Raw genomic sequence first — 19484 nt, 5'->3', positions numbered from 1 at the left:
TCCTTCTGCCATGCAGCTTGGGAAAGGACTAAAATACCTGCTGCAAAATTACAGTGTGAGCACAGCACGGTGTATCTGGTCAGTACCAGCCTTTGTGCAATGAGCAAAAAAATCCAGGCCAGCATAGGCTTCCCAGGCTCCAGTCATCTTGGTGGCCCCACACCTGGAGCAGGAAAGGGGAAAAAACAAGACACCTGCCTGGATCCCCTTGGCCCTGCAGGACCAACAAGATGAAGATGTGCTGGGCTATTGCCAGGGGAAGGGGCCAAGGAGCCAGGGTGAGTGGGCCAGGACAGTCTGATGTCTGCTGAGCTCTTTCCCTGCAACCCACAGGAGAGCTTCTGGGCATAAGCCAGCCTGCACGTCCAAAGGGCATGGCTGTGGATGCATAACTCCCTGAGAGCCTTTGGGGGTATGCAGCAGCTGGCACACAGGGTCTGCGAGCCCCCAGGACATCATGCAGGATGGGCACAAGGACTCACATCCCCAACTCCCTATCTGTGCTGGAGACCCAGGTATTGCAGGTGCTGCACAGGCCACAGCCCTGAGCAGCAGTGTGCTGTGTGGGGTGGAGCATTCAGCACAGCACCAGGATAGCCAAGGTCTGACCCACACACAGTACCTGGTGAGCAGAGATGGGGCCAGGACTGCTGGCATGCTCACGCTGGGGAAATTACCCCTGCAAGGCATTAACAACAGATTGATGAGAAGTGAAGCACTGACCTGGATCAGGGACAGAAAATAAAAGAAGGATAGTGCATTTTTGCTGTGACAAATGATGCCTGCTAGCTGGCTCATGGCCTGAGGTGTTTGACAGCTACCTGGAAAGGGTGCCAATGGGAAAGCATTTTCATGTGCAGGGGGTGACCACTGACCTTGGTCAGACCAGACTGAAAGGAATGGGCAGCCAGAGCTGGTAGGGAAGCACCTGAAGGGGCAGGGAAATGCAACAGGGAAGGACAGTCAGCAGTGATGGACTAGGGAGGTTTTAGGGCAGGTGTTCTTCATGGTTGGATCCTGGTTTGCAGAAAAGGTGAAGCACCAGAGATAGCAGCTCAGCAGCCACCAAAACCAGCCGTCTTTCCAGACAGCTGGAAGCAAAGACATGCGCTTGTGAAAACCAGCTCAAAAAGAGCTTCCTTAGGGGAGTCTCCATGAGGCATGTGTTGCTCTTGGTGGGTTTGCTCGCCCCAAGAGACTCCAGCCAGCATGAGGCCAGTGGTTTCCCATGTTTTCTGGGGAAAGGGCTCCTGAGCAAGGGCTGCGTACCAGAAAGCATCTGGTGGTTAAACTCACACAGTGCTGCTGGCATGAGGCTTTGTGTTTTCTGAAGCACAGGCTGTTTTTCAAGACCAATGCCTTTGGAGTGTCTCTCTGTGCCATGGGAAGGAGCCAGGAAAGGCCATTGAGCCCCTGTGATGATTGCCCATAAAATATTTGGAAGTCAAGGCCTTCTAGGGCCCAAATAATGAGACACAGCATTTGGGGGGCTGCAGTACGCACAAGAGCTTTGCCCAACCTCCCCCAGGGTGGGTGAGTCTAATCAGGCACTGGTGGTTTTCTCCAGGGGAAGACGACGATGATGATGAATGTGGGGAGGAGAAGCTGCCCTCCTGCTTTGACTACGTGATGCACTTTCTGACTGTCTTCTGGAAGGTCCTTTTTGCCTTCGTGCCCCCGACAGATTACTGGAATGGCTGGGCTTGCTTTGTTGTCTCCATCCTCATGATTGGCCTCCTGACAGCTTTCATCGGTGACCTGGCATCCCACTTCGGCTGCACCATTGGCTTGAAGGACTCAGTCACCGCAGTCGTGTTTGTCGCACTGGGGACATCGGTGCCAGGTAAGGACAACAGTTGTAAAGATCCATCTCTGCCCAGTCTGGGTTTAGGTTTGGGCTGGGAAAGCTGGGCACAGCGAGGCTGTGCTCTGCAGGACCCCCGAGGACAGATTTGTATGTGGACATTGTTTTTCAGTCTCAGATGGGCTGGGAGGATTGATCCAGGACGGGGATTCAGTCCCCTGGAAATGATTCCAAGGACCTTCTCCTTGCAAAAACTGTGAAGTATCTATTTCTGTGGACAACCTCCACGGCATCCAGTCACAGAGTAGAAAATCAGTCATTGATTAAAATGCTGCCTGTGTTTGCAGTCCTGCATTTTCTTTCTGAGCATCTGCTCCTTTAACCTTGCCTCCCAGGTGAGTCAGGTGCTAGACTGTACTCAGAGTGCTCTGCCCAGCACGGACACCTTTGTGTGAGACCAGGTTCAGCTTTGGTTCAGAAGGATCAAGGTGAGGTTGCTGAGCTGCTTGAAATGGGACTTGTGAAGCCCCTAGAAGGCCCCAGCCCCACAAATGTTGTGAGACGTGTCTCTGGTCAAGTGGTCACCCAGCCTCAGAAGGCAGCAGAGACTGAGGACTGCTGTCAACCCAGCCTCCTTTTCTGCTGGCTCAGCATGAGCCCCTCTGAGGGATGAACCGGTGCACTGGAGAGGATGGTCCCAGTGACACGGTTGCTCTGGGAAGTCCACTGTCAGCTTGCTTGAGAGAACCTCTGCCTTTCTCTCACCTTCTTCCATGGCTGTGCTGGCCAGGCACAGCCTGGTTGCCTGAAAAGAGGCTCTAACCCAGCCAGACCATGCCCCTTTGCCAGTCACACCTTCCCTTGTCACCCCAGACTTCCACCAGGATGCTCAAAGACCTTGAAATTGCCCTAATGCTATCAGAGCCCAAAAAAGAAGCAGCAGAATCAAAAGGAAGAACAGATTTGGGCAAAGAACAGAAGAAGGAGCATTTTTTAGACCTCTGGTACTTTCAGGCATGAAGTTTGAAGGGCTGTCTCATACCCATGACAGCAAAAATCTTCCATCCTGCTTTTGTTGACAAAAGATGGCATTTAAAAAGTTCTTTTTAGGATACAAACTCTTGTTTGAACTAGCAGATGCTCCCAGACCGTGTCGCGTTAACTAGGTGCTGCTAGTTGGGCTGCTCCACACCAGGGAGGTGCAAGGTGCTTTCCAGGAGACATACAGGCATCAGGCAAACATGCAGTAAAATCAAGACTGACAGGGGCTTCCCTGCATAAAAGCACTGCTCAAGCTTACAGAAGTGCACGTGGTTGTTTCGACGCTCTGGTGGTGCTGGCAGTGTGCCCCAGGTGTGCCCTATCCCTCCTCCCACAGTGACAGCTGTAGCACTGCAGAGGTGTCAGCACTGTCCCACAACCCCATTACTGCACCCTGACCAAGGCTGAGAACAAGGGGAAATGCCTTTTTCTTCCCTCAGCAGTCAGATCCATTTCCATGGGAGCTTCTTTTAAAAAATAAAGCAGCCTTTTATTTCTTTGCTGCAAATGGCTCCTCTCACTGTGCTTATAGGTGCCCAGCCGTCCTGTTACATGAAACTGGGTCTTCATGCCAGGCTGAGCTGGAGCCCCACTGGGAAGAAGCATAAAAGAAATTCTGTAGAATTAAAAACCATGAAGTCTGACCTCACCATTTCCTTTTTCTGAGCCAAGTCTTATCACAGAAAAGGGGTGAAAGAGGATCACTTGTTTAGCAAGGTGCTAGGGTCTGCACAAGACACAGGACTTCAGTGAGGCAAAAGATTTGGAGCAACATCATTAAAGCAAACACAGAAAATCAAATGCAAAACTTCAGGGAACCTGAAAGATACAAACCACTGTGGCTCCCACAAAGCTTTTCCAACCTTTTCAGTTCTTTTACAAGTCAACAAATTAGTGGATGTGGGAGAAGGGGCCAACACAGCATAGTACTGGGAACTGTTGTCACTTGCTTAAAGCACTGTGGGATATCTGGAGCCATATTGGGAGCAGCCTCATATTTCTGGACATTGAGATTTCCCTCCTGGGCATTTCTGGACTCTGATTGTCACTCTCTCTCTGGCCAGATGTGCCGTTCCTTGGTAGTGCCCATAGACAAGCCTGTACCCAGTCCCATTACCCATTATCTTCATTCCCCAAATGATGTCGTTGGCAGTTGTCTCCAAGATGCCTGCTGCTGTCCCTCCTTACCTGGCCATTTCCTGAAGGTTTCTCTCTACCTTCCCTTCGCAGACACATTTGCCAGCAAAGTAGCAGCAACACAGGACCAGTACGCAGATGCCTCCATCGGGAATGTCACCGGGAGCAATGCTGTGAACGTTTTCCTGGGCATCGGGGTGGCCTGGTCCATTGCAGCCATCTACCACGCAGCACACGGACAAGCCTTCCAAGTCTCACCCGGCACCCTGGCCTTCTCTGTCACCCTCTTCACCATTTTTGCTTTTATCAGTGTGGGCGTGCTGCTCTACCGGCGGAGACCCGAGATTGGAGGTGAGCTGGGCGGGCCGCGGACTTCCAAGCTGCTCACATCCTCACTCTTTATCCTCCTCTGGCTCTTGTACATATTCTTCTCATCTCTGGAAGCCTACTGCCACATAAAGGGCTTCTAAAGGGACAATCAGAGATAGTAAATATATATATATATCTATATGTATCTATATAGAGTGATATATAGGTATAGATATAGATATAATGCTGTGTATAATGAACAGAGAAAGAATAAAAGAGATTTGCCATGTTCACACATCTGCTGACAGAAAGCGGCTTTGGAGCATCCTTTGAACTAGGCAGCAGCCCAAAGCCAGCAGGACCCCTCCCCGGGCAGCAGCCCCGGCCAGAGCCCAGTGGCAGGGCCCTCTCTGCAACTCTACCAACAAGAGCAGCTGGTAGCCACCGAGCCCCTTCCCATCGCTCTCTCCCACCCACGGCCCCACAGGAGGATGGATGCAAAGGTGACTGGGGCGCGTCGGTACAGGGAAGGCCAGAGTAGCTGGTGAGAAACAGCAGTGGGAAAGGGAAGGAGAGGAAAGCAAGGGTCCTGATGTCTGACCACCACCCACCTGCCTTCACCACTCGGGAACGTCCCCTCTGGCCCTGTTGGAAAGAAGCGAGAGACCGGACTGAAGACAAGGGGAAACTGGGAGCTTTCTAAGGATAGAACATAAACCATTTTCATCATTGATTTGGGGTTGGGTTTTTTTGTTTTGTTCTGGCGTGTGCACACCTAGCATTTCCCTCCACATGCCCCTCGCCTTTCCCCATTGTGCTTCGGGGATGCGCAGCCGCAACCTCGTGTCTGGTGTCCTAAGCCGAGGCCACACGGAGTGGCTAGGGCTCTCCTCCCGCCTCATCCACCTCCTCAGGCATGCTGTCGTGGTACTTGTAACATTTGCATGAATGAAATGAACCCTATTTGTATATAGCACCCTATAGGGATAGTCCTTCCAGCCATGTGGGTTGAGCATTGCAGATACAAGTGTTTTCTTTTCACCAGGTTTTATTTATTTTAGTTTAGTTTTGCCATAGGTTTTTGTTTGTGTGTTTGTTTCCTCTTAGTGGTGGTAAAAGGAAAGCTGTCCCTGTTTATTGCTCCATGCGTGGGTCCACGACAAGCAATAACAGCCACACAGATGTAGGTTTTCAGGGGAGGAAAGTCCACACCCCAGAGACTGCATGCTCGATCCCCCTGCAAGGCCAATGTCCCCCATACAGTGGTAAGTCCAGGACATGCTGAAGCCAGTGTGAGGGCCTCCACCATCCACAGGAGCCCAAGTGGGATGACCAGTGTCTGAGTCCAAGGGGGACGAACATGGCTGGCTCCCAGCACCTCTCCTGTCTCTGCCTTTATAGCCAGTGGCTGCCTCAAAACCCCTTGGCCCCCTGCTATTCCCTGTGTCCCCAGAGGTCTAGTGATTGCCCCTGTTTCTGAGCATTAAGCCATCAGGATCAGTCCCCAAGCTGGTCCTTTCCCACAGACATTTGGAGGCAGAATAATGCAGCATAAGGCCTGAGGGTCATTAATGAGATCTCCCATGCTGATGAGCATAACCCGGAAGCATCCCCCAAGGAAAAGGGCCACATTTTGCACTGTCTGAATCTGAAATTGATGGGAAGGATGAGACAGGGAGATGTAACTCAGCATCACCCCCCAACTCCGATGCTAGCAGTGCGGGCTGGGTTAGCGAGCCAAGCCCGGGGAGGTGTGGATGTAGAGCTCCCCTGGGCGCAGCACAGGGATGACATCGTGCACTGATGTTGAGAGATGTCTCCTTACCCTACGCCCTTCACCAGCCTTCCTGGTGTCCCAGCCAGGCAAATGCCCAGCCTGCAAGTCCACTGGTGAGCTCTTCCCACCAAGCTGAAAACCACATCTGACGCTTGTACCATAACTGATTTGCTGGGGGTATTTGTACTCATTTTGAACAATCTGTGGAAATTATAATTAACCTGTTGTAAGATTTTTCCCTAGGAGGATGAGGTGTGGGGTTCTTTTTTCCTTCTCAAGGCTTTTTTTTCACTTTTGATGGGTTTTGGGGATTTTCTTTTTGTTTCTCATTGTTTTGGGGAAAGAATCAAATACAGATGCAGGTTGTTCAGGTTTATGATTACCTTTATGTACAATTATTTAATTTTCATCCATTTGGCTTCATTGATTTTCTTTGTGTGTATTGCCCACCACTATAGGCAGTGAGTCCACTAATTGTGATGATCCTTATCAATGGTACACAATGCACAGACAAATAAAGTTTGTAATGATTCCTGATGGATCCACTAGTGCTCCTGCATATTCTCTATGGAAAACCCTTCCCTCCCCTCTCACTGTCTCCCCTTACATTGTACCCATCTCTTCTTTACTCATTGGTTTGCCTTCATTGTGTTTCTGCCGCTGACGTGGAACAACGGTGCCTCCACATTCCCACTCTTGCCCCATCTCATGGCTTTCCTCCTGCTCCATCTCCATTGTGCCTCAGGCTTGGTGTGCTGTGGTACAGCCGGGGCTCGCAGCCCACCCAGCTCTCAGGGGGGTGCAGGAAACCATCCAGGGGCAAAGCTGCAGTGCAACCCTTCTGGGCCCACAAGCTGCTCCTATGCTGGGTCCCCCATCAGTGCTGGCTTGCCCTAGACTCAGGGAGAGTCGTGCATATGCCCCCAAGGTACTTAGCAGCTGTTTCTGCTTGCGTCCTCTAGTTATATAGAACTACTTCTGCTCTTGTTCCAGCCTCACAGTGACTTGCGCTAGGTTAAGCCACTAGCTAATGAGAAGTGGAAATGCAAGAGATGCATTACCAGGGCAGGTTCGATGGGTGCAAGAGCAGATCTGAGACACCCCACAAGCTTGCCAAGCAAACCAGGAGCTCGGGCTGCTCTGGGCAGCTGCCTGCCCATGCCTCAGTCCAGGTGCCATGGGCTGTTTCTGACCCACATGGCTCAAGAGAGCACTGAAGAGGAGAAAAGTCTCTACATGCCATGGGATGTTGCTCTTCCCTGTGTTGTATCCAGCATCTGTTGAGCTGTCCCCAGATAAACCCTCCCTGCAATGCTTCCATGGTCTTGCTCTGACAGCTGAACTCAAACACCAGCTCCTGAGATGGCTCCCAGGCAAGCACTGCCTTCACCTGGTGGGGCTCCACCCAGTGAGGCACACATGCCTGGGGCACACACTTCTGGGGTCCTGCCCATGCTCCTGCCTACAATCCTGCCCACATTCCTGCCCCTCTGCTGCACAGGGTCAGGATGGAGCCACACAGGTGGTCAGACTGGCACCAACAGGCTTTTGAGCTCCAGGCTAGAAACGTGTCACCAAGCAAAAAGAGGTGGTTGACTGTGTTGCAGCATGACCATGTCTGCAGAGGCCCAGAGGCAGTAAAAGTCCCGTCTGCTGATGTGAGGGGATGTGCAGCAGAGCAAGTAACTAACACACCCTGGCAGCCAGAGGGTTTAACATGATCTCTGGGCTGCTCTCATAGAAACCTGGCCCTTCCCCACTCCTGATGCTGCTTTTTGCAACCCGTGGTGCTGGTCCCACCCTCCCTGCAGGTGCTCAGCACCCTTCAGGATGAGTGCAGATCAAGCTTCAACAGTTCTCAAGCCCCAGGTGAATGCAGCCAGTCACACCTGTGTGCTTTTCCCAGGCAGTGAATTATGAAAGCAAAGCAGCTCTCCTGACCCAGTAATTACATCTGCTGAAAGGTGATGTTGGTATTTTACTCTCATCATTTGCTTCAGAATGAATTGCAGTCACTGAAGTCATTAACAAGTCGAATGGGACTTGTGTAGCAGCTCAGTTTAACAGGCAGTAAATAACTGTTCTGCTTACAGAGCTTTCCAAAGGGAATGATGGAGCATTGCTTGCTTAGGACAAGGCCTAAATCGCACAGTAAACACCAGCCTTGTTTATGCAATTATTCTCTGCCAGCTTGTGCTTTTTGGCATCTTTCTTGAGCTTATGCAAAGCGTGACATATATTTGCCCAGTTGCTCATGGAGGAGCCACAGAGGAGCAGCGACCCTTTTACCTGGCTGCTGCCTTGCCATACCAAGGAGGGGAAGGACTGCTCCACCAAGCCCCAGCTACCCGCCTGTGTCCGCAAGGGTGTAGTGCCTCCTCCTCTATGGCATCCTTGTCTTTAAACCAAAGCCTCCAAAGGCAAAAGTAAACTGCCCTTCTCTGTGAGACACCTGCACCCAGCCCTACGCTGCCCGGGACAGCAGGAGAGAGCACAGCCCCCAGCATGGCATGTCTTGCCCTCACACCTGCCTGCCCCATGGGGCATAACCCAGCTCCCCCATCTAGTGCCAGTGCCCTCCCATCTCCTCATCTCTGCTAGCCTCCCCACCCTCCCTCACAAGGGAAGGGCATCGAGCATCTCTGATAAAGCCCCAGGCTCAGGGAGGTTGCTAGAAACAGCACTTCAAACCCTCAGCCTCCATTCATCCACCTGCCCTGGCTGCTTTCACCCTCTCTCACCACCCCACTAGCCAAAGGCAAACCTTTCCATGGAAAAGGATGCAGCGCCGTGCAAAGGACAGTCAGAGACAGACATCCAAATAACTCTACAGGCTACTGCAAAGCACTTGAGGACAAAGGGAAGGAGCACGCAGAGCAGTGACAGCCCTGAGCATCTTAGCAAAACCATATCCCCAGCTCTTCCAGGGTCAACAGGAGAGGAGGGAAATCACAGCCACAACCTGAACACATGGAAAAGGTGCAAAAAAGCCAGGGACTCGACAGGTCCCTGGTGCCAGCAGGAGCCACAAACCCACAGCATCTCACAGCTGAGCCTACCCAAACTGCTACTGCCCACCTGCACCTGTGCCCAGGCATCACGGGAAACACTTGCTCCAGAGATGCAAATCCCTCTGGGGTGAGGGGAGATTGCAAGAGTTATTTTTGCATCTTTCCCCCCACTTTCATCACTTCCTTAAAGGAGAAAAAGGAAAAGGAAGGCTTTGAGCCCTTTCTGGTCACGAGTGCGGATGCAGTCTATAAACTCACTGTGCTATTTATGCTATAAGCAGAGAGGGGAGAACCAGAGCCTGTGTGTTATTGTTACAGCTATTTTTAAATGCTTGGGTAAGAATCAAGTGCAATGGTTTTGGGGGCCACATACATACCTAAGGAGGAGGCTCAGCTGCATTCCCAGAGGGGCAGAGCTGGGCATAGCCAGAAAATGACAGAGAGAGAGAAAAGAGGGAAAACTGAATGCTGGAGGATGTTATTCCAGCAGAAACCCCTGCATTATTTTTCTGTAGGCTTTGGCACCCAGGCCCATCCAGGGAAGTATGTTTGCAGAGCACCAGGAACCTCTCTGGCCTCTCTGAGCATGTGATAACTGACCACACACATGCATACACATGCACAGCACAGCTGCAGAAAAGCCTGTTTATCTTGTAAAACATTTACTCATGCAGGAAAGCATCCAAAGGCATCTGTATTCTTGAAAAAAAGCACCAAGGGACAATAAATAGTGAGATTCCTCACCTTTTAAGGACTTGAGCCTTCCTCCTTTTGGAACTGGAGGTGCCAAGAGCCTCTCGCCAGCCAGCAACACCAGCAACGCAGAGGGAAGGGTTGCTGTGAATGAAAGGGTCCCGTCTGGCCAAGCAGCAGCTGTTATCAGCAAAGATAGCCAGAATATTGCTGTTACTGGCAGGATTTGCTTTCTATGGCATGTCCCTGAGAGCATCCAAGGGATCTCCACGTGGTCTTGCTGTCTCTCTGGAGCATCCTGAGAATGGGCAGCCCTGTTCCTGAGCACCCTGTGCCCCCAGAGTAGCTCATCTCTCTCTCTTGCAGGCCCTGCACCCTTCCTTGGCTCCTTCCCACCCTCCCAAGGTGAATGCCAGCTTGGGGCTCCCCTCCCTAGAAGTGTCAAAGAGGGCACTGGGGTGCACACAGTACCCGCAGGGCTGCTGAGCACTGCTGGGCAGTGGAGCCGAGAGCTGCCAGTGGGATGCCCATTATCAGAGGGCACGGGGAAGGCAGAAGTGCCATGGGCTCCCACCCAGTCCTGGATATCTCCTTTTAGGCACTGCCACAGTATAGCCCCTTGCATCAGCTGCTGTGGCTATGGACATGCATCTTGATTTCTGCACAGCTATAGCACAGACTCCAGCTTTTTTGGCTGTCTGTGGACACAAATCCCAGGGAGTATTTTTACTTATTTGATTCAAAATAGCCCTTGATCTGTTGTCCTGCCCTATGACAGCTCTCTGCCCCTCCTAGCACACACACCCCACCCCCAGCTGTGTGTAGTTCTAGGTAGTGGTGGGAAGGAGCATTAGCAATGCACCACGACCATATGCTGCCTGACATTGGGGTCCTCCAGCATCCACCTTGAGCCATCTCAAGGCCCCAGAATGGCTGGCTGCACACAGTGATAATCCATCTTGGGGCTTACTCTGTGCTGGTACCCCCTGTGGAGCCTCTTTGCGTGTCCTCTTCCTTCAGGGTCCCTGCAGAGGAGCCTTCTCTGACCTTCCCGTCCCACAACTGGGGGCTTCCTGCAAGGGACGAGTCTCACTGGACCAAACAGCAATGTTGTTAGCTCAGGCTTGCTGTCTGTATCTCAGGGCAAAGATTAACCACTCCAGAAGATATCTTGGACTTGAGCCCCTGCAAGCAAAGGACCATGCAAGTTTCCACACAACAGAGGCAAATGTCAGCATGCTAAGCCCTTACTGCTCATCACCGAGGCACTGTCACAGGCACTGTTTTTATTGTGCTGCTGTCCTTCAGTCATGAGTTTTTTGAAGATTAAACATTTTTGCTGAATTTCCACTGTTGTTATCAAGTCCCACAGATGCTCCAGCTCCATCCCCCACACCAACCCTGCCTCTGTGCTTCCAGAGCAAGCTTATTGCTTTAACTGATGGTTCAAGGTCAACCTCAACTCCTTCCTTTCAAAATGCAGCCTGTTCTTCGTGCTTTAGGTATTCTAAAACTTATCTAACCTGCCTGCAAAACTTTCCTGACCCCACTTAAAATGGGTAGAGTTTAAGTCAACCAAGTTGCGATGGCTTGGGATGCTTATCCACACTTAATGCTCCTAAACTCTTGCAGGACATGGAGGACTCCCACAGGGTTCTCTCCCTGCACCTCCTGACCTCCCCGTTGAGTAACTGTAAAATTGCTGCTCTAGCACAGGACAGGTGGGGTCCTGGTGGTGTGAATGTGTTCCAGGTTTCTACCAGGCTTATTTGGGAGTGTTAATGAAAGCTTTTGCAAACTAGTGGCTTTGTGACTCCCAGGGATGTAGAGAGGTGCACAAACAGATTTCTCCTTGCTCAGTGTAATGCTGAGATGGCTCCCTCGCTTTCAGCTTTCAGCTATAGCCCTGTGTGCTGCCCTGGTCTTGCCTTGCAATAAAAGCTGTGATTAGATGCCCCTTGGCTGAACTCCCCCTGTATAGATGAAAATGAACTGATGTCTGTTATGTCCTCATTTGTTTGACCCATGTTGCTTCCTTCATCTTCTGAGCTCTTGAGAAAACGTGCTCACGCAGGGAGCCATGCAGGAGACCTGCTTGTCTTGCTCTTAATCAGGGAATATGCACTACTTCTAGCAGCTCTAGAGAGCAAAAGATTGTGATAATACCTTTTCCATTATAGTCACTATGTTAGCAAAAAATAAAACGCTATTTATTTTTTTTCCTGACAACAACCCAACTCCTGACAACATTTGTCCAGCTTCTTTCTTCCTTAATGCATTAAGCATTAGGAGGCACGGCTCTGCAAATAACCCAGCTGTCAAGACTACCTGTTGAGGACGTTGTTCAGTAATCCAGGAAAACAGTTTTATTTGTGGATGGAGGGGAGAAGTTGGTGAATTCTCCAAGCTTCCTAGCTCCTGCTGGAAGAAACACATACATACTGGTAAAAGCCACAAAATGCCAAGTTTGGTACCGTGTAGCCCTCTGTATCCCAGGTCTCTGTGCTAAGGAGACATGGCATGAGGTTGTAAAATCAAAACCATGAACTCCTGAAGACCACTCAGCAGTGATGGGCGTCTTTATACCTACCACTGTCCCTAGGATATCCGGAGAGGTCTCTGGTACTCCTGGTGTTCACCAGGTGCGAATGTCACTGTTAATCAAAGCAAGAAGAGGACGCAGAGGACACCATGCGCTACCTCCTCCCCACCCCAACAAACAAGCCCACGGGATATTCCCAGCAAGAAGCTGTCAGACTGCCAGGGAGCAAAGCTGTCACCAGGAAAGATCACACATCTCAAAGCCAGCTGGTTCCGCATGGGACTCTCTCCATGCTGCTCTCCACATCTCTGCCACAGCAGGCAGAGCCACTCAACGCTCAGCATCCTGCAGGCAGAGCCAAAGGAAAGGCCTGGGCTGCCCATGCTTGTTCATGTGAGCATCAGCCTTGATTTCAGCCAGAGAGGGCTGCAGGGAGTGGCCATAATATTCTGAAGAAGAGGGAAATAAGATGGGAATTAGTCAAAAAAACAACGGTAGCAGTAATTTAGAACTGTTACTAATCTTCTGCTGTAATTAAGTGATCCGGTTATCTCAATGCTTGAGTGACCACTCCAGTTCTCAAAAACCATTTCTGTACACTTGAAACACGGAGAAAGCAACTGCTTCTCTTTCTAGAGTAGAAAACAGGCTGTTGCTATGAGCTTGGAGAGGACACAGAAACACATCTGTCTTGACAGAGACATAATTCAAATCAGCAGCTTCTTCCACTGTCCCACTCAGGAGTGGAAGGACACTCAGGAAGGGAGCTGGCAGCAGCCTGCGCAGCCTGTCCTGGGGATACTGGATGCTCCCCATGGGTGAGACAGCCCAGGCCCCCCTGTAACAGCAGGACACAGGAGACAAAGAGCTCAGAATGACTCGCTGGTTCTAAAAGGTGAGGGGAGCAGCTAGTGGCTAGATGCATCCCGTGAGGCACAGCAGGCAGCAGGTGTGCAGTGCTGGGGCACAGGTAACCCACCTCACAGGCACCCCATACCAGGGCGATGGCTGGGGACAACACTGCTGAGGCAAGGTATTTTTGATGTGCTAGAGCACATCAATGATGTGCTCCAAAAATGACAGCTCATGCTTGCCTGCTTTCCTCTGACAGCAGCCACTGTCCCCCTGCTCGGCGGCCCAAGGGGAGCTCCCCATCACCCTGGCAGTAGCACAGTGGAGGCAGGCAGGGAGGAGGCTGCGACCACCCTTCCTGATGCACCAAAACACCCACGAGTCCAGCCACCTGCCCCAGTCACCCCCCATATTCTGTGTCACCTGTCATCCTGTGTGTCCTCCCCCTCACAGCCGCAGGATGCTGTAAGGCAGACAGATGTCTTGTGCAAACCCTGACCGAGAGAGAGCGAGAGATCTCTGACAGCCAGATGCACCACCCGGTTCCCCTGCTGGGGATAGGGCAAGCAGACCCCAGCTGGGCAGAGCCAGATATCTCCAAAGCAGGGCCAAAAGGAGAGTTTGGAGAAGAACTGGCTTGGCTGGAGATGGACACCAGAATACAGGTCATAAATTCAACCCCACCTTCCCTCTGCCACCTGCACCATGCCTGGCACCACAAGCCAGCACTGCCCCGGCAATGTAAAGCCCCTGTGCCGGTGAGTCAAAGCTGAGGGTCGCCCCTGGGCTCAGCAGCTGAAGACTCCCAATCTCTCTGTCTCTCTCGTGGTTCCTCATAAGTTCAATGGCACAATGCAGCTACACTATTTGAAAAGCCATAATATTTGTTGGTACAACTCTTTTATTACTGTCGATTTATATATATTTGTTGATAAAAGAGGTCATCTTGGGAGACACATGTAGTCTACTGGGAAATAATTATCTGATGCTGTATATTCTGTACATGCTGTATAAACAAAGCAAAATATTTAAATTGAAATGTTCAGTGGACTCGGTGGCACATGCGGGGAGGGGACATTAGGATTGGGCAAGCCCCCTCCTTGGGCCACCACAGCCCAGGCTCAGGGTCCCCTGCAGAGTGTCCATCCCACTGGGGTCCTGGCCAAAGCTTGGGGCAGGGTCTGGCCACAGTGCAAGGGTGAAGCTTGCAGCTCCCTGGGTGCTTTTCCCCATGTGAAGGTGAAAGGAGGGGACTCTGCAGGTGAAAGTGACCGCGCTTGATCTCCCTCCTGGGGGTAAAGCACAAGGACTGGGTACAGCTTTTTTTTGTCAGAAACTCTCAGCGCAGCAAGCCTGGTATCGCCCACCCGCTTCCCTCCTCTCCTGCCCAGGGTGGAAACTCTTCAGCTGCCACCCAGCTCGGCATCTCTAAGTCTTATGTTCAGAGAGAGACAATTCCCCACAGGGGGATATCCGGCAGCGGACAGAGACTGGCTCTGAGCATCTGGCTCCTCCGACTTGTTTCCATGCTAATCCTGTGCAACGGCACCAGCCACCCTCCCCAGCGCATTTTACAACAGTGACGAGCTGTGATCTTCAAACCTGACACATGCTGTTAGAAAACCTGTTTCATATTTTCTGTGGTATCGGTCTACAACTTTTGAAATCATTGGAAACAGTTGTGGTAGCCTAAAAATTGTGCTGAGCTCATATATTTTTATATTTGTGGTGTTTTCCTATTAATAGAGAGTAGTGAACCAGTAACCCTATAGTTGAAAGTGAACTATTCAAAATAAATATACAACTGCAGAAAATATTTGTAAAAATAATTTATTTGAAATATTCTGCCAAAGATAGCTCTCTACTGATCTGTAAAATGTCGTTTCTCTCTTTTTGCTCTGAATGTCATTGTGAAAGCACCTTTCTTCCCACTATCTTTTGAAGATTTGCTTTTTTGTATCTTTAAGGGCAAAGAAATATGCCAATGATTTTTTTACCGGAGCAGTAAATAGAGTAGTAAGGAGGCATAAGACAACTTTATAATAGTGATAATTGGGATCCAGCAACAACCACTCTGACAATCTGGTTCCACCTGTAGTTCCTTTTGTGGACATATGGGTTTCCAAGCTCAGGAGGGTTCTCTAGCAGGAAGGTCTTGGCTTCAGCTGCTGTGTAGCTCACCTGAAGGAGAGAAATCTCTTGACCACACATTAGCAGGCTTGAGGCATTTGGACCCCCTTGTGGGTAACTTCTTCCTCTTCATTATTTATAAGCAACGTACCTTTATTAGCCCTAAATAGGCCCTGTGGCTGTGGGTAACACTTGCTCAGGGCTTTGCAGGGCTTTAGCCTGATGAGGTCTGGCCCCCTCCAAAGCCATTCCTGCAATGCACCCAGCGCCTGCAGCAGCCCCAATCTGGCGACAGAAGTAATCTCACTGATGTCCGGATCTGTCCCCCTCCCCACATGGGGACAGACATGGACAGGGGAGACCCAGCCACTGCGGGACGTGATACCTTAGCAAGAGTATCAGTCCCTGCAGGTACACAGTTAAACAGGAGGATGTATGGCCCTTTACCAGGGAGAACCTGCCCAGGCTAGTCTATTCAGAAATTACAATTTTTTTTTTAAAGGGAAAAATTGTATTTCCCTTCTGCATTTCTTCCTCTTGAAAGAACTTTTCAATGCTAGGAAAAACCTCCACTATCTTCTGTGATCCCCAAGTCTGTTGCAGTGGAAATACATCCTCAGCCACATCTATTAGGCTCCACCATACCAGAGATTTTTTTGGCTCAGGTTTTTTTGTTTCTGAGCAGATTTGCAGTTTCTTAAATTTCTTGGTTGTAAAGATCCAGAGGAATTAATTGGTGATAAAGAAATGAGGGCCTTGAACAGGCTTCCGCATGCAATTCAACTTTTGACTCACCAAAGGTCAGGCATGTGTGTAAATAAATGCTTTATTGGACAGACACCCAGAAACGGAGACATGAAATGCAGTTTCCAAGCCGTGAGGTGTGTACAGGTGTGACAGGAGCACCGCCGTCCATCAGCTGCGGGTGCCACGCACCCACACAGTAAAGCACACAGCGTAGTCTGCAGCCATGGGAACCACATGCTGCTGAATTTTTGTTCCTCTGTGCAATGAGCTCTCTGAATCTGGGGTTACGCAGCTGCTGCATCACAGGGAAATGCGAACGAGCCAGGGAAGACAATTGTGAGAAGAATTGGTTTTCTGATCACTGTGCATTTTGTTAATTAGTGAATTCAAATAGTTTTATTTTTACCAAAAACAGATAATCTCTATTCCAGTAAAGACAACTGTTGACTTGATATATATATATATATATATATATATTATTTGAATGGTTTATATCCTGTTGCTCTAACTACATAAAATGGAAACATGTTGCAAGTTGTGTCATTTCAATGTACAAAAATAAATTACTTTTCCCTGCATGCTGCCTGGGTATGTTGTGATTTGAATCAAGAGCTATGTTTGAATTGCCTTATTCAAGAGGTTGTATGTTACCTAACTGGGGAACGACCTGGCACTGTTCATCACATTACATGTGTACTTGATGCTGTGTTATGTCAAATTCAGATGAGATGTCTGTCATCTATGTATTTTGTGGGAGACCTTTTATCTTGTTAAACTGTGATATGTAAACCTCTCATTGCCTGAAATAGTCAGAGTTGTATAAATCAGTGTCTTCAGCTGTTTTCCTAATTTTATCACATTTCCTAACACAAAATATAGATGTTTGTAAATTCTTCATTCATTTTGTCTATTTTTATGTATGAGGCTTTTTTAATCTGGCAAAGGAGTCAGATAAGGCAGCTTCCCCTGAATTTTTCAATCAAGGCTCAGTTACATTTTTATCCCTCGGCAAGATACAACCACCAATTTTCAGCAGCTACAATTGGAATTAGGGACGTATGTTTATGCCATTATCTTTTCTGGTTCAGATGGGCCATTATAACCGCAGAACACAATGATAAATGACAAGCCACACGCGATGCTTCTGTAGTGACTGTCCTCTGGGGAACAGGCACTTTACAGCAGCTTCTTCAGGCTCCACACCTCTGCCATGCTGTGGGCTGAATGGGGAGGGAGAGGGTAGATGTCTCTGCCACAGCCAGACATCCGGGAGGAGAGAAGGGAGAGATGCTGCTTACTGATCCTGGCTCCAAGGTGCTTTTTCTGCTTATACAAGGCACCCCAAGACAGTGCCATCTGCCTTCCTGCATGACACCCTGACCACAAAACTGCATCTTGTCCATTCATCAACTGCAATGCTCTTTCGGTCTTTGAAGACCAACCTCCCGTCCTAGCGCCACATTGTGCAAAATCACCCCTCCTACAGCATCTGCTGAAGCTACACATGGGGTATTTTTCTGGCTCTGGTTTCCAGCCATGGGATCATGTTTGTCCATGCCCGGCTAACGGCAATGTGCTCATCATCTAGCCAGCAGTATACCACCTACAGGTCAGATACTTTGCAAAACATGCTGCACTGTTGAAGGAAGCAGTACAAGGTAGGCACAAATCTGTTTTGGTGGCAGCACAAGGACAAGAGGTGACCCGTACCACCAGCAGCGGAGCTCACCATCTCTGCTGTGTCACCCCTTTTACCCCCCACCCTGACACAACTGCTGGGTCTCTTGGCTACAGCACCATGCGGCCAAGAAACAGGTCTGTTTGGGAAACAGACCCCCAGAAGCCCATCCCCAACTCTCAGCTGACTGGAGTATTTCTGGCATTTTCCCTCCATGCCTAAAACGCCAAATAAAACAGTTGTTGGGAGCATTAAAACACTCTTGCCAGAGCCAACCATGGTCTCTGCTCGGTTGTACAGGTGCCACATCACCCTAAACACAAGGAGCATAAATGTTTCAGGCATAAAAAACTGTACTGAGGTGTCTCAGTCATGGTATAAAAATCCCACCGTGCTCTCCCCAGTCCTCCAGTTTTTGACTACAACTGCATACCCGTGCTGTATGAAATGCTGGTAATTTTTTATGCCTAGTAACCATAGAAACACACAGTCAGGGAAGTAAATTCCTGGAACAGGACAAGCTGTGGGCCTGGGTTATTAGTTCTCTTTCCAGGGCTTCGAGTGCTAAAAAATTCCCTGTCCCATCCAGAAATGCACCTCACATTTTTTTCTTTTCCTGCTTTACTTTTGGCAAGCTTCAGGTTTGAAGGATGCTGTTGGCAAAAGGGAGATGCACCAAGAAGTGCTGGGGTAGTACAGGGAGGAGGTTGTCAGAGAGACAGCTCTGTGCAGCATCTCAGAGAAGACCAAAAAGAGGAATGGCAAAACCAGTTTTGCTACAGGCACCCCCTCCTCTTTTTTTTTTAAAGTGTGGGATAAAAATGCTAATTTTTACCTTACCCACTCAGGGCCTCTCAGCGTGACCCCAAAACTGCCTGTGGTAATGCCCTCCGCTCCCCACTTTCATCGCTGCTGCTGAAAGGCACCATCTGGAAGTCACAGGCTCAGCCTGGGTCAGCAGGAAAGGAAGAGACCCCATGGCTTTTGGTGGGCTCTTCACAGCGTCCTGACACCGGACCCCTCTCACCCTGGTTCCCTGTTTTAACCTGCCATGTCCTCGGCTCCGCTGGCACAGCTCATGTCGCACGAGGTCCCCCCTGCGCGGGCCTGTACAGCCCCAGGTGTGCAAGGGGACATCCACAGGGACAGGGCTGGGTATGGGGCTTGTCCACAGCAGACCTGACCTAGCACAGGGGTAGCCCTGCTCCAAGCCAAGGCTGGGGTGGGGCCATCCAACTGCTGCTCCTGTCACTCTTGGCCTAGAGGGGTTACCTTGGGGTGGGAGGCCAAAAAAGAAGTCAGAAACAGGAAGAGTGAAACGTCAAAATAAGCCTGAAAACGGGTGGATGAAGAGAGGGGATGAGTTGGGCTTCTTCTGCCCCAGTATAGGGTCAGCACTTTGCTCTGCCCAGTCCCATGGGGGTCTCCGGTCGGGATGCAGGCCCTGGCTCGGCTGGGTGCCGAGGTAGTGGTGGCGTTGCCCACCTTGCCTGGGACAGGGGTGCTCAGGGAGGGCCCGGACCGCCGGGTTCACTGGTGCAAGGCCCTGCACCGGCTAGAGGTAACCCCCCGGCGGCCTCCCCCAGCCGGGGGCGGGGAGCTGCTCTGGCTCTGCCGCCCGGGTTCGCAGCCCTCAGCTGCAGGAGAACCCCCCAACGCAGCCCCACGCCGCGGCCGCGGCACCACCAGCGCCGAGACCCTTCACAACTCGGAGCGGGTAATGAAGGTGGGTGGGGCCCGTGGGGGGTGTGGCGGAGCCCCGC

The 19484-nt window shown here is 50.5% G+C and overlaps 1 protein-coding gene across 7 annotated transcripts in view; it reads left to right on the top strand.

The window, feature by feature from the left end:
- SLC8A1 (solute carrier family 8 member A1) overlaps positions 1 to 6609 on the top strand; it is a 136168-nt gene extending 129559 nt beyond the window's left edge. For all 7 annotated transcript variants that reach the window (XM_075088495.1, XM_075088498.1, XM_075088497.1 and 4 more), the window contains 2 exons: positions 1568 to 1843; positions 4076 to 6609. In XM_075088495.1, coding sequence (XP_074944596.1) covers positions 1568 to 1843; positions 4076 to 4452 — 653 coding nt within the window. In that variant the 3' untranslated portion in view covers positions 4453 to 6609. The remainder of the gene's footprint in view (positions 1 to 1567; positions 1844 to 4075) is intronic.
- Positions 6610 to 19484: the final 12875 nt, after the last annotated feature.

The sequence above is a fragment of the Phalacrocorax aristotelis genome, chromosome 3 (assembly GCF_949628215.1).
Source record: "Phalacrocorax aristotelis chromosome 3, bGulAri2.1, whole genome shotgun sequence".
NCBI lineage: Eukaryota > Metazoa > Chordata > Aves > Suliformes > Phalacrocoracidae > Phalacrocorax > Phalacrocorax aristotelis.
Note: the sequence above shows the minus strand (reverse complement) of the source record. Positions and strands in the feature narration are given on the sequence as shown.